Raw genomic sequence first — 24,776 nt, forward strand, 5'->3', positions numbered from 1 at the left:
GGATTACAAAGTATTGATAAATGTGTCTCTTGTAATGATGCGATGCTTCCAAAGTCTTGAAAAATTGTTGAACCAGCTATAGGGAGATGAAGGCTATCCCATTGTGGGTTGCATTATTTGGAGCATGATTGCCACTTTCACTGGTACCATTGCAACAGCTAAAACACAAAGCCTTTCTTTTGTCAATATGGTAAGCTTTTAGGACATGTGAAATCATAGTAGCATATGCTAGCAGTTTTCTTGTCCCTTGGCTGCTGCAAATTCTCCAGACTGTCCATTTTCTGGCTAAATTAAAGATGAACTGTCCCCCAAAATAGCAATAAATCTTTTTGGAAAGGTTTCAGCTCCCAACCTCACAAACAAAATGAAATGAAGTTAAAATTGCTCCTTTTTTCAAAACAAGAGTTGGCTTATCACCATTTTTAAATTTTCAAGGACTGAGGAGCATTTTGATAGCCCTATAGCCTCTGGAGGGTTCTTGGGACCCTCCACAGTTGACCATCTCATTCTCAGAGCATCTATTTGATTCTTACATGACTTACAAGGATTTCAAGCCTGAAAGCTGAACTCCCTTTTTTCATAGCACCGTAGGAAGGGACTCTACCTGTTGTTTTAAACTTTAAAGACAACAGAAGCAGAACACAATCAAGGTTTGGATGCAGTTGGTCCAATTTTTTCCCTGATTTTTTTTTCCAATTCTATCTAGAATTAAACTGGATGACAAGTTGCTCTCAGGCACTATTTCAGTGGCAAGTGCACAGGGACACACAACAGCTCCATCCACGGAGACTGAATAGGGCTATCAGTGTTAGATCTTTGTTTTCCACGTTTCAGTGCTCAAACTGAGATAATTTTATTTGTATTGCTGCCTGGAAAGGTCCTCAGTCATTATTCTTGGAAGAATCTAACCAGTGACCTAAGGGTTAATGTCTGCTATTCGCAATTACAGTTCTTTTAACACAATCATTTCCCATGTCTAACATGTTTAACTGGTTGCTGCTGTTTCAGGCACCGGATGCTTGCTTGACTTACAAGCTGTGAAAGGCTATTCCCTTGACAAGTCATTCTGTCTCTAATGGTTCACACACATCACACACACAATTAGGATCAAACCAATGCATATTGATTGCTTATTCCCAAACAGTTTCTGACACATGTTCCTGTCCATTAGAAGTGTTGGATGAAGCACAAAGTGGTGGCTCTGTTTTCTGACAAAAATAATGCCTTTCTCCTCTTTCTGCCAAGCAGCGGAAAAGAGATTACATTTCCATATATCTTCCCTCCTGAGATTCAAATTCGGAGAGTGTTTGTCCTTTCAATGCAGGAGGAATGCACGTTCCCCCACAAATATTACAGCAGAAGTTTGAAACGAAGGCGTACAAATATCATAGACTAGTTCAGCCTATCACAAACATTTACCTCTTCATGCAAAAGGCTAAAGTAATGAAGGGGTACAAATGTAACATATATTCTTTATATATATATATTCTTGACCAAAAAGGGGGAAAGCACCTTGACACTTGAGAAAAGCAGCAGGTAATGCCAGAATAAATGGATTCACCTCCTGTTGTATCTGACATTGTTATTATTGTTAATGCTATTAATCTGTATTCATTTCTTGCCCTTTCTCCAAAACTGGGACCCAAGGCAACTCATAAATCAAAATGAGCAAGCAATGTCCCCAAGCATTCACTAGGGGCTGCTGGGGGTGGTTCCATCATGTTTTAGCTCCTCCTGGGCAATTTTAGGCCAAGAAGAAGCTCTTTTTTTAACATCATGAAGTGACCAGAAGCAATTTTCTGTTTGAGTGCATGTGTTTTCAAGTTGCCTGTCAGCTTTTTTGCAACCTTATGAATTTCATGAGGTTTCCTTAGACAAGGAAAACTCAGGGGTGTCTAATCCTAATGCTGGATATTTTGATAACAGGAACAGACTGGCTTAAACAGTGTTTATATTTATATTGTCTTTAAAGGGCAAATAGCTTTTAAATTATTATTTATTAATGTTTATATTATTATGTATTTTAATTGTATTAAGTGATAATTGTTTATTTATGTTTATTGTCTATTGCTTATATTATTTTCTGTATCTGTTGATTGTTGTAAGCCGTCTCGAGTCTCCTCTAGGAGAGGAGGCAGGGTATAAATAAAACTTATTAATTATTATATTATTTGCTAATTCAATCCAATATGAGCCCTCTGATAGCGCAGTGGGTTAAACCGCTGAGCTGCTGAACTTCCTGACCAAAAAGGTGGGCAGTTCGAATCCAGGAATCGGAGTGAGCTCCCACTGTTAGGCCCAGCTTCTGCTAACCTAGCAGTTCAAAAACATACAAATGTGCGTTGATCAATAGGAAGGTAACAGCACTCCATGCAGTCATGATGGCCACATGACCTTGGAGGTGTCTACGGACAACGCCGGCTCTTCAGCTTAGAAATAGAGATGAGCACCAACCCCCTCACAACTAAACTTCATGTCAGGGGAAAACCTTTACCTTACCTAATTCCTCCAAGTACTAACTAGAGCTTAACTTCCAAGTTCAGATCTAGTGCCTTCCTGTTTGGTTCTGCTTTTAAAAAATTGTATCTTCTGGACCTAAAGTAACTCACAGAAGAAAATATGTAGGGGATATTTAGATGCAAAAGGTTTGGTTATTTTTCACTTTCCTGGTGCAACAAAAACAATAGTTGGGGTCTCATGCAGCTCATGGGATGCACTTTGATCACACATGAGCTCGATAATAATAGTCTCTTAAAATTATTCTTAAAAATGAATATATAGAACACGCAAATGTCACTAGCATATGTCATTAAAAATTCATAGAACACACATGTCACTAGCATATGTCATTAAAAGTTTTTTAACCTAGAATAAAATTTAGTATGATATTGCATTTTTGTTATTAGATTTATTGGGCAATTAACTAATTAACTAATTAAGTTAAAAATGGAACCCATCACATTAAAACTTGTCACTGTAACATATAATACAGCATTTTTTCTCTCCATTTTTTCCAGGAACTCTGTCAACTGGAAGAGTGGCTGAAAAAAGTACACTGACTATTCCTGATCATTCATTCACTGCAAAGAATTGGTTGAACAGTACGGGTGAGCCACTGTGAATTAAACTGCTTTAAACCAATTAAAAAATACCCTAGAATTCAGTAAAATGCAACTGTTTTTAATGTGTTTTTGTTTGGGCAGTTATTGCTTAGTGGACTTTTCACAATGAACATGTACAATGAACATGTAACTAATTAGATAGATAAGATCTGGACCAACACTGTTAACATTTCAGAATATTAAAATCAACTCACAGCAATGTGTTATATGGTTTTTCTTTTTCTTTCCAGGAAATTTGTCCACTGAAAGAGTGGTTGAACAAACCACAGTGAGTAGCTCTGATAATTCACCCACTCTAAAAGGCCGGTTCAATACCAATGGTAAGTACTATAATTGTGAATTTAATTGCCATAAATTGAAAGCTGGTGTTTTAAGACTAGACTACAATTCAATGAGCTATGATACTTTTTAATATTTTATTTCCAAAGTGGATGTGTACTGAGAAATTGTAAATAATTACATTAATAAATCATTGTGCTAACCATTGTTAATATTTATGAATATTAATATTTCATAATACTAATAACAAGCCAGTAAAAATATAAAGTGTTCTCCTTATGTGTAACTTTATCTGCCAAAGGTGTGGCCAAATCACATTGGTTAATCTTGATAATTCATATTATTTAAAAAGATGTTTTAATATTAGGAGGTCTTTATTTTATTTTTTTTTGAAAGATTTGCTTTCATGTAACTATTTCACTTTCACTCTGAGCTTAAAAAAAATATCTTTTTTTGCATTGAAAAGATGGTAGTCCTGTACTGATCTCTTTAATGCAGAATTTGGGGCCGGGCTGTGGCGCAGGCTGTTGAGCAGCTGCAATAAATCACTGACCATGAGGTCATGAGTTCGAGGCCAGCCCGTGACGGGGTGAGCACCTGTCAATTAAAAATAAAAAATAGCCCCTGCTCGTTGGTGACCTAGCAACCCGAAAGACAGTTGCATCTATCAAGTAGGAAATAAGGTACCACTTATAAAAAAAATTGGGGAGGTAAGGTTAACTAATTTACGACCTGGAATGAGGAAGTGCCGTCAGAGTGGATGATGAAGCAACTGATCCCCCCTGTGGCCAGAATCGAACATCCCCTCAGGAGAAGGTTAAATTGCCTCTGCGTCTGTCTGTCTCGGTCTCTGTTTGATGTGTTTATGGGCATTGAATGTTTGCCCTATGTGTGTATAATGTGATCCGCCCTGAGTCCCCTTCGGGGTGAGAAGGGCGGAATATAAATACTGTAAATAAATAAAAAAAATTGTGGGAGCAAGGTGCATGTAATCACTATTCTCCAACTATTATCAGTGTTTGCAAATTTGAGAGTTGGTTATGTTAAAATGGCCTTCTGACAGCATACACTAAATGGATGGAAATAGGAGTGGATTGTGGATGGTGAACAAAATGTGATAACCTCAATAAACCAGCCTCTAACATCTGTATGTTCAGCTCAGGAGGCTGCAGGTAGCTATGGAAAGAACTGGACTCAGTCAAACTTACTATATCCCTAGGGACTCAGACAAATTTAGGGATAAAAAGAATATTTGAAAATAGTCCAAATACAGGCAGTCCCCAAGTTTTGAACAAGATAGATTCTGTACCTTTGTTCTTAAGTTGAATTTGTATGTAAGTTGGAACAGGTACATTTTTAAGTGTAACTCTAGCCATATATATATGGTATATATAAGCTTTGAATAGCATAGAGAATGCTTATCACCCCTGTGGTGTTCTGCTGTCTGTACCCTTTTTTTTTGGAAAATTTCACTTCACTTTCTGCCCCTGTGAAAATTGGATTTTGAAAGAAAAAAAAAGAAAGACTTGTTATGGAAACAAGGATTGGTGATAAAGCTTCAGTGGAGACACCTTTTCCCCATGGTAACCTTTTCAAGAGTAAATTTCCCTTCCTAGGACTTCATCAGATTACGCTGGGAAGTGTTCAGTCAAACTCCATTTCATAATAAAATGGAGTTTTCCCCTACCTTTTAAAAACACTGTTTAGTGCACTCAGTTGTCTTGCGTATTTTTCAATGAAGAGGTTTCCACACTGTAGACATTTGGCCCCGCCCACCATCCCTCTCAGTGCTTTTTGGTACTTCAACTCCCACAATTCCCAACAGCAGGGAAGGAGGGAGAGAGAGAAAAGGGATGAGAGGGAAACCCATTTGGAAAGCCAACAGCACTGCCTTCCCAACAGAAGACACAGACAAATCATGGAAGGAAGGAATAAAGATGCCTTAAAAGGCTATTTTATTTTTTTGCAAAGTAGAAACATTAGGAAGTAGCTTACAACCAAACCTTCCTGCTTGGGGAGCAAAAGGAAATTGCCCCCAAAAAGTTTATTTTGACTCCTCCCACAATTTCTCCTCCCACAAATTGGGTGATCCTAACCTGAGAGCAACAAGTGCTACTTCGTTAGAAATTTGGCAAAACATCCAGAATTTTGAGAAAAATCAATTTCCTCACCTCTTCCTGATACATTGGGGAAAAAATGCTGCCCTCAACATTTAAAAGACTCAAAAACAGCACTTTAACCAAAACGAATGTGGTGAGCCCAGTGGAATACCAGATTTTATGTGTAGAACTCAGTGGGATTTATGTTATGTGATGAGGTGGCTAGAGGTAGATTACTCTCACTTCCTGTTGTTTCAACCCTGTTCTTAACCATGAGCCATTTGTAAGTCGGATGTTTGTGACTCCAAACTGCCTTTAAATGGTTGGAAAATGTACATCAAGAAACTGTGATAAGAAGACTATTAGGTTGACGAGAAAGTTCATACTTTTGGAAATACTATACACAAAACTTCCTCATGGTTCCTTTGCAAAGAAAAAGAACATTTTGCTGTATAGAACTACTTTCTTTGCAAAAATGCTACAATTGAAGGCTTACTTTGAATGTAGTTATTAGTTGAGGAAAAAGTGACCTGTACAGAATTGTAGTACCTTGAATTCTGTACTGAAAGACAAAGGAGGGATGTAAAAAGAATGTATTGATATAATATAAATGTATCTGTCCAGAATTATTCTTTCCAGATTAGGACTATGTTTTAGAAGTCCAAAATCTGGTGTGTGTGTATGTGTGTGTGTGTGTGTGAGAGAGAGAGAGAGAGAGAGAGACAGAGACAGAGAGAGAGGGGGGGAGGGAGGGGAGAGAGAGAGAGAGAGAGAGAGAGAGAGAGAGAGAGAGAATAATTCAAATTAAAAAGCTTTTGAACTCTATACCTTGGTATCTTTGTCCCCAAAGAAAATATGTCAGTCTTAGCCTCCTGATTACACCAGTCAGCTAGCTTGCATATTTCCTTTTGTTCCACCTTTTATAATGACTGGGCCATCCTGTGAAGCTCATTAAACTTGTGAAATAGTTGCTGTGTCATTTTACCTTTGCACTTTGTACTCTGCTGGGCAGAAATCCTGCCCTCCTGAGGCACAAGAAATGCAAGACAATGTTAGAAGGAAGGCAGTATAAAAAAATCAGTACAGAGAGACAGAAAAAGAGGCAGAAAGTAGAACAACTGGAAAAGGGAATTTGGGGCAGCCAATGTCCCATTGCTTTCTACTAACCTACATATATGTTCTTCATGACTCTGCATAAAGATTGAAATGATGCAGGATGTGGCTGCCCATATTCTGAACAGGGTTAAGTGGTGGTGGTCATATTTGGTTGTTTTCGATTGCCTGTTCAGCAGGATGCAATATGCTGGTTTGGCCTTTAAAAGTGCACATACCGTGAGAAAGTTGCATGCTTAGAGGCAGATTGTTCTCACAATCTGCAGTTCTACAAGAGGAGCTGCGCTTTCCCAAACCTGAGCACATTTTGCATTTGAAAATTTCAAACCTTAAACAAATTACTTTTTTAGGCCACAACTTCCGCTGTTATCACTGGTCAGGGGATTTCAGGAATTGTAACCTTTTTAAAAAAAAAAAAAAAAACCTAACGTTTCCAAGCCAGTGCTAACTGTGTCAACTGACTTCATTCTTCTTGTTGTTTTGGAGAAATGAATTGTGAAACAACACAAAAATGGTTCTCCCATATTTTTTATTGTAAGATGCCATCAATTGTAAGGTGAACTCTAATTTCATTACCACCGTCAACAAAAAAAATACATAAGACACACCCACATTGCACCCTATTTTAAGAGATATATAAGGAGAAATGTGTAGCTTAGACTCAAGCAAATATAGTAATTTCTATAATCACAGTAGCTTTCCCTTTGTTAGTTGCTCTAACTCTCCAATAGCATATTTCCTTCTAACTCCTCAACAGCACTTTACTTCCAGTCCCGGTCCTGTTTTCCGTTTTGCACAAGTGCTGACTTTCCCTCACAAATCCTAATAGGCCCACTTTTCAGTTTAGTAATGTTGATTGATGTATTTTATGATGCTTTGATTTTCTTGGTTCTAATGGTTTAAACTATATTGTTTTTGTTATGTGTTTTAATGTTGTACCTTGATTTCTGTTTATTCTGGGCTTGGTCCCATGTAAGCCACCCCGAGTCCCTTCGGGGAGATGGAGGCGAGTTATTAGAATAAAGTTATTATTATTATTATTATTATTATTATTATTATTATTGACACAACGACATTGTATGACACAGCAAACAAGATAGATATGCTGGATTTCATATCACAAAATCACAAGTTGAACACTTCCCAAGTGTTTAGGGCTGTGTGATGTATTTTCAGATGATACGTGCAGAGCCCAGTAGGGTGGCCTTTTGCAGTTGGCAGATCGTAATTTTGTCAATGTCTATTGTTTCCAAATGCCAGCTGAGATCTTTTGGCACGGCACCCAATGTGCCAATCACCACCTGTACTAGTTTCTGCCAGAGTCTTTGAAGTTCGATCTTGAGGTACTGATAGCGGCTGAGTTTTTCCAGTTGTTTTTCATCAATTCGACTGTCACCTGGTATGGCGACATCAATAATCCAAATGTTTTTCTTTTCCACAACTGTGATGTCTGGTGTGTTGTGTTCCAGAACTTTGTCAGTCTGGATTCGAAAGTCCCACAATATCTTTGTGTGTTCATTTTCCATTACCTTTGTGATCCCACCAGTTCTTTACTTTATTATATTTCAGGGGTTGTTATTAATGTTTGCCTCCTTGCAAGTGCATTTTTAGCAAAACAATGAAAATACAGACAGATTGCATTGAAATAACAATCAACTCAAGCAAGAAACAGTCTTGCTCTCTTGTAAAGCAAATATAAAGTAATAAATATAATATTGCAAAACTGAGTAGATGGAAATATCAACATATTTCCATCTTCTCAGTTTTGCAATATTTTACTTGATTAAATTAATTCAAAAGTGCCTGTAAGATCTCCAGTCACATCCATCCATCTACAGGTAGCCTCCAAGTTACAAACATCCAACTTACAAAAAGAATGGGGGTGAGACAAGAGGAAGTGGGAGAAATCTACCCCTAGGAAGGGAAATTCACTCCTGAAAGAGTTATCATGGGGAAAAGGGGTCACCAATCCTTGTTTCCACAACAAGCCATTTTTGTTTAAAAATCCAATTGTCACAAGGAGAGAAAGTGAAGTGAAACCTTCTGAACAGAGGTTCAGACAGCAAAACAAACACCACAGGAATGTTAACCTATCTATATATAATAACAAACCTATAGAATCCATCTTGTTAATAAGTTGGGAATTGCCTGTATTCAAAAGAAAAAGTTGTGATGATATGTTGGAATATACTATATAACACTCATAATACTTTCAAAATAAAATGACACAACCTATATACAGTACACTCTCCTTTCATCAGCATCCATTGGGATTGGTAGATGTCAGATAAATGTAGTCCCTGGTTGCTTGAGAGTTGCTATTAAAAATAGATCTAATGAATACTAAACCCCCATGCTATACCAGACCACAAACTCTGTATTGACTTGATATTAATACTGAAATGCAGTAATTAAAAGCAAATAAAGAAAAACAAGGACAAGCTGAACATCACACAGTTTTACTGTTTTACTATACAGAGTGTTTGAAAAAGAACTCCCTATTCACCATTTAAATTAAATGGTGAATAGGGAGTTCTTTTTCAAACACCCTGTATTATAAAACCAGTTTTTAAAAGCATTATTCCTTCAATTTGTTTTGCTGCTTTGAGTTCCCACTCATTTTTAAATATGTTCTTGCAAGTACAGTGTGTATTTCAAAGCCTATCCATTGGTTCAGTAGTCCAACGGGTCTGATTGTTTGGGGGCTCAGCCCCCAGTCTAGCCTCAAGAGGAGATTGAGTCCTTCTGCCCCCTCATTCCAATATCCATGAAACTACTTCTCAATTTGTGTGTGACACAGCTCACATGTACACAAGAAGTACTGACTAATTTGCCAGATTGGAAAGTTAGATGGGATGTCAGTTTCAAGTTAGTTAATTGCTTTTGAATGAGATGCCTTTGATTCACTGTGTCTTCCGCCCAGGCACCACAACAAGTCCAAAACATACAAATTTCTCCTGGCCAGCGGTTGTAGCTGCTCTGCTTTCCTTCTGCACATTTTTTATCATTTTGGGGATCAGAAAATGGTGCCAGTATCAAAAGGAAATGTAAGTATACATGCTCATAATATTTTACACTCCAATATAAATTGTTCCACTCTGAAGCAATCCCATGAAACAATGTTGAATTGTAGACCATCTTATTTGGCTGGAATGTATGTATATTTTTAAAATGGTTGGAACTGAGTTCTGTATGTCTTCAGTGGGACACAAGGCATTAAAATAAAAATAACATATAAGTCTCCAAAACAACTGGGAAAATGTGAATCCATGAGTAAGAGGTCCACAATTGGGCAATATATTCATTAAATTAATTTAAAATGCCACATAACTATGCAATCATTTAGATTTTCCACAATATTTAATATTTTGGCAGCCTATCTGGGGTGTATGAAAGAAGCAGGAAAGTCCAAATATTAGCCTAGATATTGCATCTAAGGAGTTTGTAGTTAAAGTCAGTCTCTTGATGGGGACTCCAGATTAAATAGAACTATTAGGACAAACCTCACAGCGTGTATGTGTGTATGTGTGTGCACATACACACAAATTAGACGACTTGCTTCTGTTTCTGAAACTGGCTGCAACTCAGATTTCTTTGACATGGGCAAAAAGATACAGGTTTCTGGTTATAAAATTTGGAATATCTGTACTAGTTTTTGTACTGCCAAGGGTTATATCCCAAGAAAAATGGAAGATAATATCAATCATACTAGATTAACCTCAGACTAATTTTCTCAGACATGATCATCATCTCAGATTACTTATTAAACATGGCAACAAGAACAAAGTGATTTTCCTTGCTGGCATTCTCACTTACTTTTACAGTCTTTTATGTACCTACACATAGATTGAGGTGTAAGGCATTTCACTCAAGCAGTGCCAGCTCTTGTCAGCTGTAATGAGGTTTGACAGTTCACATAAAATAGACTGCATGATAACATGGGTAGAAACCAGAAAATGTACAATCACTCTAGTCTAGTAATAAAGATGTACCCAGATCTTACTGTGACACATTTATAGATTTTGGACCTCTTCACACGGAACATTTTTTCCCTGTTTTATCGCTTTTATTCAGGGCAAGGACGGGGCCTACTGTGTACCATCACACGATACATGGGAGGCTCTGCCCACATTCCTCCCAAAGTGGAGAGGAAGCGCTGAAAGGAGCCAATGGAGCTACCCACATTTTCCTCCCCTTTTTTCTGTATTATAGCAGAAAGGGTGGCAGGGCAACACATGTTGCCGCTTGTTGCTGCCCTTTCTGCCATCTGATGGGGGGAGGGACAGAGTGCCAAAACACCCTGTCCTGTCCCCACCGTGTGATGGAGGAAGGAAGGAGGGCACCTGGGGTGCCACGAGAAACCCCACGTGCCTTCCTTTTCACAGAATAACGGCATGGCCCGATAGGGCTGTGTGAAGAGGTCCTTGAGCCATTATTATCTTTTAAAATATTATTTTATTGATATTAATAAAATCTGGTATAGTATATTATTTTGCATAATCACTTGCATAATTTGGGTAATCACTTGCACTTAGTAAAATGATTTTTTTGCACTAGAGGTTGGGCAGGGCATTACACAAGACCTTGTACAACTGCTAGTTCAATATGTTGTGCAATAAAACTATGTTAGATAGCTTCTTGGTTAAATTCCATGACATAATAATTGTGCTTAGGTCCTTTCTCTTACTGTTTCAATAAGAAATTTTGTGGAGTCCAGGTGGTTTCCCAATGCATTATATAGCCTCATTGCTTCACCAACTTATCTATCTTTGAGACATTTACCTTTTCAAAACAACTTCCTTTTAAATTTTGTCTACTTTTGTATTGATGTTTTACACGATGAGTACTTTATACTGCAGTTTTTAAAAAACAAAATGCTGTTTCCATTTTAGAATGAACAGACCACCATCTTTCAAGCCACCACCACCTCCCATTAAGTATACCTCTATGCCAGTAAGTTACGCATCCTGCAATCAACTGGAAAATCTTTAATGGACCTGAAGTGTTCTGGTCTAATAATGAATTCTTTTACTGTATGTCTTTTATAATAGATTGCAAGAGTTCCCTAGCAGTGACCCATATTCCAATTTAGACTGCTTAATCTTGCATTAATGCTGGGAACACAACTGATGTAGTGAAGCCGAACAAATCTCATATTACAGGTACTCAGTCTGAGTTGCGTGATCAAGAAGGAACTGGTGTAATTAGTTTTGCCTATCTGTTTAAAGTTCCTAGTTACTCTCAAGAATGTATTTTTCTCCATGTTTATTTTCTAACTATTTAAATAAACCACTTGCGTCCAGCTTCTGTGTTTTCAGGGGCCAATCTGTTCTTTTCATCCATGGGCATAATTAGTAACAAAACTGGCAAATCCTTCTGATCTTTACATTTATTGAGCATATGCTTATTAGGAAACCAGTATAGTATAATCATTTTGACTCTGGGAAACCAAGGTCTGAATCCCCATTCAGCAATGAAACCTGCTGGGTAACTTGGGCAAGTAAGACTATGTCTCAGATTCAGAAGAAGGCAAAAGCAAACATCATCTAAATAAATCAGGAAACCCCATGATAGGTTCCTCATAAATCAAAAACATCTTGAAGGCACATAACAAGAGAAATGCCTATTACCATGGAATTACCTAGAAAGTTGTGAACTGTGAACCACCCTAAGTCTCCTTCGGGGTTGAGAAGGACGGTATATAAATACCACAAATAAATAAAATAAATAAAGCTCCATGTTTACATAAATGTTATAGGCAAAGAAAGACTACATATCATCAAAGGGTGAAATTTTCTTATGACACAACTACATCTTTATAATTTATGTAAGAAGTGTACTGATGTTATGCTTTGATTAAAACCTGGAATGTGGAGATGAATACAGTTAGGAGGGGGATGCAGGAATTACCGGCTGCTATTGACCATCCCTGAACTGGTGATATTAAACTTTTATCAAGATTGGTTCAAATTAGTCTCTTTTTGCCCTCTTCAATCCCCATGGAAAACTGAGTTCTGCCTACAAATGTAGGCTAGAATGAATGTTTACAAGTCAGATTTACGCATAGACATTTGAGAGTAAAACTGATGAAACGAATGAGAAATACTAACAGTGGTAGCCTAGAGCCACATGTAACCTCCAAGGCTGTTCGTGTTGCCCTTACCACAAAATTCACATAGGCTGCAAAGGCTTCCTGTAATGAGTAATGTTAAAAAATACTTGTTCTTCTGAATCAATAGCGTGCACACAATATCCTTGTCACATTCTGTTTGGCACCCCCCCCCCACACACACACACATTCTTAGAGATGAAAAGAATATTTGAATATTTTCAAAATCATGTTTCTCAAGTGATGAGAAACTCTGAAACAAGAATCATGGATTGACCTGTGTCAAGACTTTAGGGGAAATTTCACACATTATTTCTTTGTGCAGAAAATTCTGTTTCTAATATTTCTGCATAGAAAGATTATGGTCTGTGCATAACATACTGAATTTGTTGCAGGAAATGCTGTCTTCTATGCAACAAATGTTACATACAAATTTTTGCATGAAATAAAGTCTAAACTGTAAATTGTCTTCACAATTATAGTTTTCAAAGGCTTTTTCACAGCAAAAAGGAAATAGCTAAAATTGCTCACTGCTAAGAGGAAAGTTATTGAAATGACTTATTAAATTTGTGTGCCATTGGGATTGCAAGATTTGTAATAATTTAATAACTTTATTTTTATACCCTGCCACCATCTCCCAATTGGGACTCTGGGAGGCTTATACATGGGGCAAGTGCCACTAGATACAAATACAATGATCCATCAAAAACAAAAACATAGATAAAAATAAAAACAATAACAGTAACAAAATAGTTATAAACACACTTTCAGTAAAACCTAAGAATATCAAATTTAGATGAACCTCAGTACAGTGGTGCTGTTTCTTAGTATTTACCTGCAGGGAGGCAACCACCACGTGGAAGAAAATCTCCTATATGTCCTGTTTGAAACCACCATTTCCCTGTTTCAAGGAACATTCTTTTGTTGTAATTATTTTTTACTTATGGCAATTCTGGGGCTGAGGGTGTGGGACTCATCCAAGAATAGCCATTGGGTTTTCATGGCTGTGTGGGGAACTGAGTCCAAGTCTCCAGAGTCAACATCTCAATTTCAAACCACTATGCCACATGGGCTCTTATTTTTAAATATCTCTGATGTTAATAATATACCATGTCAGCCTTCTCAAGATTGCAAAGATTAAAGCTCACATTCTTGGCATGGAAGCAATGAAAAATTGACATTCTGGATTTCCTTTTTTTCAAGGCAATGTTTGCGGCATGATTTAGGAAATATAACAATTGCCTGCAAGACATTTACATTTTACTGATTTCCATAAAAGTGTAACTTATTGTTTTATATTAATTAAACTGGAACTATTCATGCTTACATTTTTACACTTTAAATGTCTCAAAATATTGGAAATATTGGAAATAAATATTGTAAATGGACAAAGAATTAAATGTGATGATGCAGTAACTGCTGGAAACCAGAAGATGGCTCTGTAGTTTTAAATTTTCTCTTATTTGGAAAATGCTTACTATGCAAACTGAGTGCAGAGTATAAATAGGTAAATGGAATAATATAAACCAAGTAAATAAAGCATTTTTTAAAAATGCATGCTTTTTGACAAAAGTTGTAAAATATCTGCACGTGTAGTCATATTCACTACCACTAGCCAGCCATCTCAAAGCTTTGTATTTCACTTGGAGGACAAGGAATGTTATATTGTACCTGAAAAACTCACATTTGATTGCAAATAGTACAATTGCCAACTGTTACAAGTTTTGTGGTTATGTCAGGAGGTAATTGTAGATGCATCTCTCTATGGTACCAAGGCAAGCTGATATGATCCCCACCTCCAGATACTTGCTCCCAACAGGATTAAAATGAGGCACAGTGCTATAGGCTTAGAGACAGCTGGCATACCTGATATGACTCTATAATATATCAGAATATACAACGGTATTATGTTCCCTGCAAGTGAGTGTTTGTTGCACCTATCATGACACTCTTTCTCAACTGGTTGAGTAAATGTTCTCAAGCCTGGGATACTGAATCCATTATACAAGTATGATGTGCTAGTCGATGTACCACACTGGGCTGAAATAAAAATAGTTCATTATTGTTGATTTTTATATAAATCAGTCAATAATTGGGATGGGATTATGGTAGTTTAGAACAAAGTGAGATGTTTAAAAGGTAAGTAAAGGTAAAGATAAATGTTTTCCCTTGACATTGAGTCTTGTCGTGTCCGACTCTGGGTGTTGGTGCCCATTTCTATTTCTAAGCCGAAGAGCCGGCATTGTCCATAGACACCTCCAAGGTCATGTGGCCAGCATGACTGCATGGAGTGCTGTTACCTGCCCGTCGGAGCGGTATCAATTCACATTTGCATGTTTTTGAACTGCTAGGTTGGCAGAAGCTGGGGCTAACAGTGAGAGTCCACCCCGCTCCCCGGATTTGAACTGCCAACCTTTCAGTCAGCAAGTTCAGCAGCTCAGTGATTTAATCCACTGCGCCACTGGGGGGTCCATATTTGAAAGGTAGGATGTGATAATTTAGTGACAGACCAGGTATCTAACTATAAATACTTATGTATAAGTTGATGTCATGTATTAGTTTAGAGCAGATTTTGGAACAAAATTGTGGGTTTTGATATGACCAATGGATAAGTTGAAGGTCCTTTTGTGGAGAGGAGAAAGCACCATGCTACTTGAAGGGGACTGCCACCCCGGCTACTGCTACCATTTTCAAAAAGGCCAGAAGTGGTATCAAGGCAGAGAGCATAGAATGGTTTGGTGTTAAGTTCTCCCAGACAGACTAAACCATTTTCCTTTTTCCTTTCTTCTCCTTTCCTTTCCTCGGAGAAGGGGAAGGTTCTTTTTTAAGAATAACAGTTATGCTACAGTACTCTATTTACTTCGACCCATGGATAAGTCAACCCAGGTTTTTTACCTGTTTTTGCTGACTTCTAGACTTATACATGAGTATATAAGTCAAATGATTTGACTCAGTATAAAGCAGCATCTTTTGTTGCACAGTTTTCATTCCTACATATAAAAGCAGTAGATAAGCAGGGTATAAGCTGATTTGAAAGTACTAGCAAAACAAGGTGTTGCTTAGAAAATTAAAAACAAACTGGATTTTGGATCACTTTGTTCATGGGTGAACAAAACTATTGAGTGTTAGTGGATGTATTTTTAAAAACATGCAAACATGAAACCATAATTTTGGGCCTAAAAAGTTGGTCCTACAGAAATACTGATTCCCCAGCCACCCACAATTGCATAGTTTGTTGTGGGTTAATGCATCCTGCTGTTGCTCCTAGGCACTGCAGCTGTCCTCCTGTTGACCCAAGAGGCCTCAAAACCAAAGTAGAACAGGGCAGCAACATAACCTATTAATGCAGTTGAGATGCATTGTATTTGTTTCAAAGATTCTTTCAACAAAAGTGGAGCATGAGCATTTCTTGTATTTTGTGATATAGTGCAATGAGGAAAAGATGATATAGTTAGGTATCCTTTACATAATCTATTAATTCCCTAAACATTGATTTTAAAATGATTGCAATAAAGAAATTAATAGTTAATTTCAGTAGTTAAAGCCTAAACTAAACTTTATATATACAGGCAGTCCCTGAGTTACAAACATCCGACTTACAAAGGACTCATAGTTAAGAATGGGAGTGAAACAACAGGAAGTAAGAGAAATCTGCATCTAGGAAAATAAATTCGCTCCTGAAAGAGTTATCATGGGGAAAAGGCATCTCCATTGAAGTTTTCTCACCAATCCTTGTTTCCACAATAAGCCAAATTTTTCAAAATACAATTATCACAGGGACAAGGTGAGGTGAAATTTTCTGAACAGGAGCAAAACAAACACCACAATGCTTATATATATATATATATATATATATATATATATATATATATATATATCGTCCACATAGTTAAAGCAATGGTATTCCCTGTAGTAACCTATGGATGCGAGAGCTAGACCATAAAGAAGGCTGAGCAAAGGAAGATAGGCGCTTTTGAACTATGGTGTTGGAGGAAAATTCTGAGAGTGCCTTGGACAGCAAGAAGATCCAACCAGTCCATACTCCAGGAAATAAAGCCCGACTGTTCACTGGTGGGACGGATATTAGAGGCAAAGATGAAGTATTTTGGCCACATAATGAGAAGACAGGAAAGATTGGAGAAGATAATGATAATGGGGGAAATGGAAGGAAAAACGAAGAGGGGTAAGTAGACGAAGGGCAAGATGGATGGATGGTATCTTTGATGTGACTGGCTTGATCTTGAAGGAGCTGGAGGAGGCAACGGCCAACAGGGAGCTCTGACATGGGCTGGGCCTTGAGGAAACAGAGTCGGAAGCGACTGAACGAATAAACAAATATATATATATATATATATATATATATATATATATATATATATGGAATTACACTTTAAAAATATACCTATTCTGATTTACTTACAAATTCAACTTAAGAATACAATAAATAATAATAATAATAATAATAATAATAATAATAATAATAATCAAGATTGATAATAATAATGATCAAGATTGAACTTCAAAGACTCTGGCAGAAACCAGTACAGGTGGTCCCGGTGGTGATGGGCACACTGGGTGCCGTGCCAAAAGATCTCAGCCGGCATTTGGAAACAATAGACATTGACAAAATCACCATCTGCCAACTGCAAAGGGCCACCCTACTGGGATCTGCACGCATCATCAGAAAATACATCACACAGTCCTAGACACTTGGGAAGTGTTCGACTTGTGGTTTTGCGAAACAAAATCCAGCATATCTATCTTGTTTGCTGTGCCATACAACGTCGTTGTGTTGATAATAATAATAATAATAATAATAATAATAATAATAATAATAATAAACTTTATTTGTATTCCGTCCTGTCTCCCCGAAGGGACTCAGGGTGGATTCCAACATACAATGGCAAACATTCAATGCCTCCATAAACAGACAAATACTGACATAAAATCCCAGAGAAAACCTGCATATAAAAATAACATTAAAACCTAATATCAAATTAAAGCCTAACGTCAGTAAATTGAGGAGCCCCGGTGGCGAAGTGTGTTAAAGCACTGAGCTGCTGAACTTGCAGACCGAAAGGTCCCAGGTTCAAATCCCTGGAGCAGAGTGAGCGCTCGCTGTTAGCTCCAGCTTCTGCCAACCTAGCAGTTCGAAAACATGTCAATGTGAGTAGATCAATAGGTACCCCTCCGGCGGGAAGGTAACAGCGGTCCATGCAGTCATGCCAGCCACATGACTTTGGAGGTGTCTATGGACAACGCCGGCTCTTTGGTTTAGAAATGGAGATGAGCACCAACCCCCAGAGTTGGTCACGACTTGACTTAACATCAGGGGAAACCTTTACCTTTACCTTTTATCAGTAAATTAAACCTAACAACAATAAATTAAACTACATGTACTCAAACAAAACTATATAATAACATAAAATCCAAACAAACATCCATGTTAATTTACAACCAACTAGAGTTCACAGTGTGGGTTGGTTATGTGGTCAAACGGTGACCGTTGGGCTGGCGTGGACTAGGAAGGTCCAAATACGATATAGTTCTCAGTCAAGGGCCCGGTAGTGATCTCTCTTTATCTAATTCTCCTCCTCTCCATATGCTAGTGAGCATAAATAGGTCTTCAGTTATTTTTTTGAAGGAGGAGGCCAGCTTTATTTCTTTAGGGAGGGAGTTCCAGACGTTGGGTGGCCACCACAGAGAGCCCCCCCCTCTCTCTCGTTCCCACCAGCCGTACTTGAGATGGGGGTGGGACCGAGGCATACAGAACCTATCTTATTTGTAATTTGGGGACTGCCTGTAGTGTAATGATAGCCATCTAGCCCTTTTAGAATATGCAATGGAACTATTCAGACACAGCAAGGGAAAAGAGAGGGAGTAGGAGTTATTTAGCCCTCAGTGCTTACCATTTGATAGTGCAAACTTCCTTTCAAACAACTTTTTAACTTTTTGAAGTTTGCTATTATGGCTAACATGCCTTTGGGTATACCATGTAATTTGTCTAGGTTTCACTGAAAATAGAAATTTGTCGTGATACATTTAAATCCCATTTCTTTTAAAGGGGCATTCTGGGATTGAGGACAGAAATTGGTTAGGATTTCACTTCCCTGAATCTCTTAATACAAATGTCAATGCTCAACAGTCCTGCCTGCAGGGACATTTCAACAGGGCAATCATTTTATAGGTCTTATTTGGTACATGACTGACCTCACTTTTTATTACTAATTATTGTATCTCAAGGCATATCAAACTGAGCGTGAATGTATGATTGTTCAGTGGTCACCCAGTGAGTTTCATTGCACCTGGCTATCCCACCGATTCTCTTCCAAATTAAGAACTGGTTTAGGGAACAAGTTCTGGATTTTAGCAGCACGACTTTTTGGTGGTAGTTCCTATGAGCTATGCTATGCTAACATTAAATGACAAAACAGTGGAGGGGAGGTAACTGCTGAAGGATCTCTCAGAGACAACAGCAGCTGTATCATAGTTAATACTTGGTACCACACAACAAATGACAACTCCTAAAGCCTTCATTCAACCTTGAAAACTTTATGAAGAAACAGTCTAAAACAAAAAAAAATCATGTCAGAAGACAGGTCTCCCAGTTAGAAGGCACTCAATGACAATAAGGGAAGAGCAGAGGGCAACTACAGGTAGCACTATGTCTAAAGACCATCACTGGACTGAAGCCAAAAGTATGTTCACCTATTGATGTGCTTAGAGGTGAATGAATATAAAGTCTGAAGCTATATGCTAGATATTATAGAAACATGGAATGTTTGAAATATGAATCAGGAAGATAGACATTGTAAAACAAGAAATGAAATATCTAAACATTGCAATTCTCAGGGTGAATAAACTAAATTAGACAAAAACTGGCCATTTTGCAGTCTGATAATTGCACGTTGTTTTGCTCACCAAATGCAAATATAAAAATAAATTTGGTGGTGTGTCAATAACAAGAAGTGATGTAGAAAAACCCATCAAGGGAAAGAATGCAAAGTCTAATATAATAATACCAGAGAAAATCAGGGAAAACCCTAAAATATAACCATAATCCATGTTTATGCTCCAACTGTAGAGGCAGAAGAGACACAACTGAAAAGATTCCACACTGGAATTCAAGAGGAAATTGATCACACACCAAAACAGGGAATCATGATCATCTTAGGAAACAGAGCAGGCCTAGAATCAAGAAATGTGGCAGGAGAATGTTTGATTGAACCCACGAGTCAGAAATGATGTAAAGGAAAACAACAACCAATTTTGTATGGTTCTTGCCATCTCACTGACTCCCTATCTCCGAATTCTTTTGTGTTATTGAAAGGGGTGATTTGGGAGTACCCCAATCACATGAAACCCCGGGTTTGCCAAGCCGCTATGAGCACCACTCGGAGACCAAAGAGTTGAGGACAAACACCTTTATTTTAGGTAACTACCGACAGACAACAGCGACACGGCAGTGAAGCTGGCAAAAATTGTCTGCCCCGAACGAATCTGCTCGGGGTCTTTTATACCCTACTTGTTTATCACGTTTCTAGTTCCTCATTCTGGACTGGGTTTACTGGAAAAACCCACCAGCACAGCCTGCGGTGGGCTGCACATCCTGACTTGTAAACAACTCCAGGATGTAGCCCACCACAAACCGTCACAGGTCAAGCAAAAGTACATGTATTGCATACATTTCTCAGAATCGGCTTCACCACAAGCTTAGGACAACTGATTCTTGCTAAACATACAGGACACATGCTATCTTGTCGCAAGACAGCAAGTTACAATTTTTATCTTTATTTCTGGAAGAGAGACTGATCTCTGGTTTCAAGCAGACAGGCATTCTAAAATGGAGTCACTCTGGCTCAGTGACCCCTTCATTATATTTATGAAGATACCAAACATGTAAATCAAGCTAGAAATCAACATGCAGGTATACGTAGTGAGAATATGAGTTGTAGTGAATTCATCTATTCCATGGATTTACTGACAGCTGTACCAAAGCAGGAAGTTGAGTGAAACTGGAGGAAACATAAACAGGCTGAACACAAATAGCATGCCACTAGCAACAAGGGATTCTTTTTGATGCCTGCTGGGTGAGATTTCATCTTAATAACAGCTGACATCTTACTGCGTTCCTGACATTTTCTGAACTTGCACACTCATCCTGCATGTGCACACAGACAACAGTTTCATTCCATTTTTCCTGTGTTCTATTATTTTTGCTAAGATGTTTTCCCTAAAGTAGTTTGAATTAAAGCAGTGCATTATTATCTGGACCAACTTTATTCCATGTTAAAATTGCAGGCGAAACTGTGTTGAACTTAATGGCAATGGGAATGGAAAGGAATTCCAAAGTCCCTCTTGAAATGATACCTTTGTTAGTCCAACCAAAAGACAATGCCGCATTAGAACTTTTCTTGCCATTGATTTTTAAGCCCAACACACTAAAGAAAGGTGGTATACAGTATTTTCAGACTTGTGGATTGCCTATGAAAAATAGACGAGTAATATGTAATAAAATACAAAATAGTGGGGCTTTTTTACTTCCTTACTTCATCTGAAGCAGCTTAGTTTTCTAGGAACATTTTCAACAGTCCTTGCAACAACATTCACTTTTATGACATGACTCAATCGCATTGGCTAAATAGAATTGCACGCTCTGTTTTATTTTGCTTGCATCCTACTTTTAACTTTTGTATAGATGTTTGTTTGATGTTGTTTCTGTAAATGCATATGACCATTGGTCAGAGCATTAATAACAGATTGATGATTATATAGAATGGTATTAAACTATCTTCCCATTCATTGTACATTCTCTTATTTGTCAGGATCACCAATGCATTTCACCTAGGGGAAAGTAAAAAAAGTATCTGGGGCTGAGTGAAAAGTCACATGAGGCTACAGCTATAGCTCTATATATATAAAGAGAGCGCTACATTTCTCCCCTTTGATGCTTCTTTGTCACAGTGAATCTCGGCATTGAAATTGGAATCCAATGGTCCCTGGGAAGGTGGTCTGGAACACCGACAATAGACAGACCTTCCCCACCGAAGACAAAAGCTATTACTCTTGCAGCACTGTTAGTCCTGCTCTTTAAGCAATACTGGCAAAATGGCAGTGTTCAGCAATACACTGGAGAAAGGAGAGATTACAAACTTTCGTTTCCCTTCTTCCACAATGGCAGAAAAGTTATTCCAATCCTGGAACTGGAGTTGTTTTCAGCTACATTTCTGTCTCACTAACATGGGCTGAGAAAGGCTATGGATTTTGTGATTTCTCCATAATGGGTTCATTTATGAATTTATTTTCACATCTATATGCTTTTGTTTCCTTAATATTACAACTCATATGGGGCTACTGGAATATTAAAACTATATATTCTACAACAGTAGTATATCTATATATTCAAAATTATTTTATGAAGCAATTAAACAATTGATAGAATGAAAACAATTTACATGTTCATTTGAATACTATTTTAAAAACAAACTGCAAAACCAATTGCAGTCAATTTCTAAAAGCCTGTTGGAATAGGAAAGTTTTCACTTGTGAGAGGAAGAAGAAAAAGAGGGAGCCATCCTAGAGAGGAAGTTCTAATGTCTCAGAGCAACCACTAAGATCATGGGTTCTCTGATATCCACCAAAAATGACAGTGGGGAAAAGGATTATATTGAGCAAGACTACAAAAGTTGACTACTGCAAAAACTGAGGTATCTGGATAAGGAAATTTCAACTACACCAAATTGCTAATTTGTATCTGAATATCAACACCAATGTGTTCAATGTGCCACTGATTTTTCTGAAAAGTCCATTCAATTGACTGTTTCTTAAATAACAGCAATAGCCTTTCTTACACTAAATCAATCACATCTTTTCTAAAATATTTTAAGTACAGTAGATTGAAAAAACATGCAAATGTGTTCTCCTGGGCAGACATTCCTAGCCTTGTCAAGTACAAAGCATTCTTAAGATATCCATTTTCCTGTTTTGAGTTTTTGCAATCATGAAGCAGATCCACAGAAGACAGCACTTTGTGGAAGCATGGTAACTGTTGAAACCCATTGTATGTTGAAATCCTCATACAGCTCTGTTTCAAATAGATCACATTGGAAAGGACAGAAGAGTTCTCTTGTGAAACCATTCTTAAGTAAGAGCATAGCACAAATCTCTGCTGAAGGCTACAAGTTTGAAATGGCTTCATAACTTGCCTGTGTAGTGGATATAACCGTCATTCATGCCTCAGTGAAAATAAACCCCTGAGATGTTTTAACAAGTACTTGTACCCTTCAGCATGCAGAGACTGGGCTGTCTTCCAAAGCATAATGCCTACTACTTATTTTAAAATGATCCCCTGTGATCAGGTTACTGAATTAGGAATGTGAGAGATTTTCTGGAAGTGACTATGAAACCATGTAATACATGTAACAATGACAAAAGTAGTACCTCAAAGATTTAGAGTATTGCAGGAGGTCACTGCATAATTTTCCAGAATGCAACAAAACACCATATAAAAGTACTAGAATTTCTGAGCACTTTGACAAGGTGAATTGAGGCCATGACTTCACCACAATGGCTGGGAAAACATCACAGGAAGCTCTTAATTAGGACATTTGCTTCAAGTCACACCACAATTTTTGTATGGATAATTCCAGTCTTTATATTAGCTCCCTTCATCCAATGCTACCAAATTAGAGTGTTTTCTTCAGATTTTTAAAATAGCAGATGACCATAGGCTGTTTATTTATTTATTTACAGTATTTATATTCTGCCCTTCTCACCCCAAAGGGGACTCAAGGAGGATCACAATGTACACATACATGGCAAACATTCAGTGCCATATGAACATAGAGACATAGAGACAAAGACAGAGACGCAGAGGCAATTTAACATTCTCCAGCTTCCAGCTGCCTGATTCCAGCCACAGGGGGAGCAGCTGCTTCATCATCCACTGTGACATCTTGATGGATACTTCCTCATTCCAAACAGCAGCTGGAGGATATTTATCGTAAATTAGTTAAATTAGCCTCCCCGCAAAGCGGTACCTAAATAGATGCAACTATCTTTCGGTTGCTTAGGTCAACAATGAGCAGGGGCTATTTTTTTAATGGTCGGGTGCTCACTCCAACACGGGCTGGCCTTGAACTCATGACCTCTTGGACATAGTGATTTACTGCAGCTGGCTACTTAACCAGCTGCGCCACAGCCCGGCCCCCAATTAAAGTTGTCAAAATGAACTAAAATGTTTTGTTTTGTAGGTGTTCTGATCCTGACACACAACATCCACAATTATTTGTTTGTAATGAGTTCCTTGGACTTAAAGTGGTTTTTAAAAAATCTTGCTTTATACAAAAAGTCCAGATTTTTAGTCACATGGCCAACCCTCCAGGCAGCATTGCTTTACTGTGGAGTTGAAGGGTAGGAGTTAGTAGTGCACATAACAGATAGGTGGGAGTTGAGCATTCCTGGAATGAAGTGGTTCTTTCCTGGGTTGAATGTTACATTTTAAAGGTTCATGTGTGAGAATACTTGCATGTCAGCATATCAGTATTAGTGCATTTATTTTCATGCATGATGGTGGGTGGAGTATCCACAGCCGTATGATGCTGTGAGTGGCATTAATGGGGTATCTCTTGGGCCAATGAGGACTGGGGAAATGCAGAGACAAACATATTTTTATCAGTATTAAAGGAAATAAATTAAAAACTATGAACAGCTATTTATTATCTAAAAAGATAAGGTTAATTACATTTTTTTCATTAACAAAACTGACTGACAGGGAACTTTCTTTTAACCTACAGTTATGAATATATTTCTTTGACTCTAACAAAACAAATATAACAAACTATTTCACAATTCATATAACATAAGAAAAATTGCCCTAGAACATGATAGCATTGTGTTTAGGCCAAAGGCTTGTTTGCTTCTGTTCTGGCTTTGGATGGTGAACCAACTTCATTCCTCTGCTATGTCCCCTAAACTGAAGAGATGTAAGAGATACAATGTGATGTGAGTGAAGTAGTTGAGAGGGGGAGATTGGTTTGCTGACAAATTAAAAAT

At 37.8% G+C, this 24,776-nt stretch overlaps 1 protein-coding gene across 3 annotated transcripts in view; it reads left to right on the top strand.

Moving 5' to 3' along the window:
* cd96 (CD96 molecule) overlaps positions 1-11,915 on the top strand; it is a 53,071-nt gene extending 41,156 nt beyond the window's left edge. For 2 of the 3 annotated variants that reach the window (XM_062974881.1, XM_016992550.2), the window contains exons 9-12: positions 3,018-3,107; positions 3,353-3,442; positions 9,537-9,660; positions 11,506-11,915. In XM_062974881.1, the coding sequence (XP_062830951.1) occupies positions 3,018-3,107; positions 3,353-3,442; positions 9,537-9,660; positions 11,506-11,605 (404 nt within the window). In that variant the 3' untranslated portion in view covers positions 11,606-11,915. The remainder of the gene's footprint in view (positions 1-3,017; positions 3,108-3,352; positions 3,443-9,536; positions 9,661-11,505) is intronic. The other variant, XM_062974882.1, reaches the window with a different exon arrangement.
* Positions 11,916-24,776: the final 12,861 nt, after the last annotated feature.

Source organism: Anolis carolinensis, chromosome 3, assembly GCF_035594765.1.
Source record: "Anolis carolinensis isolate JA03-04 chromosome 3, rAnoCar3.1.pri, whole genome shotgun sequence".
In the NCBI taxonomy this organism is placed as follows: Eukaryota; Metazoa; Chordata; class Lepidosauria; order Squamata; family Dactyloidae; genus Anolis; species Anolis carolinensis.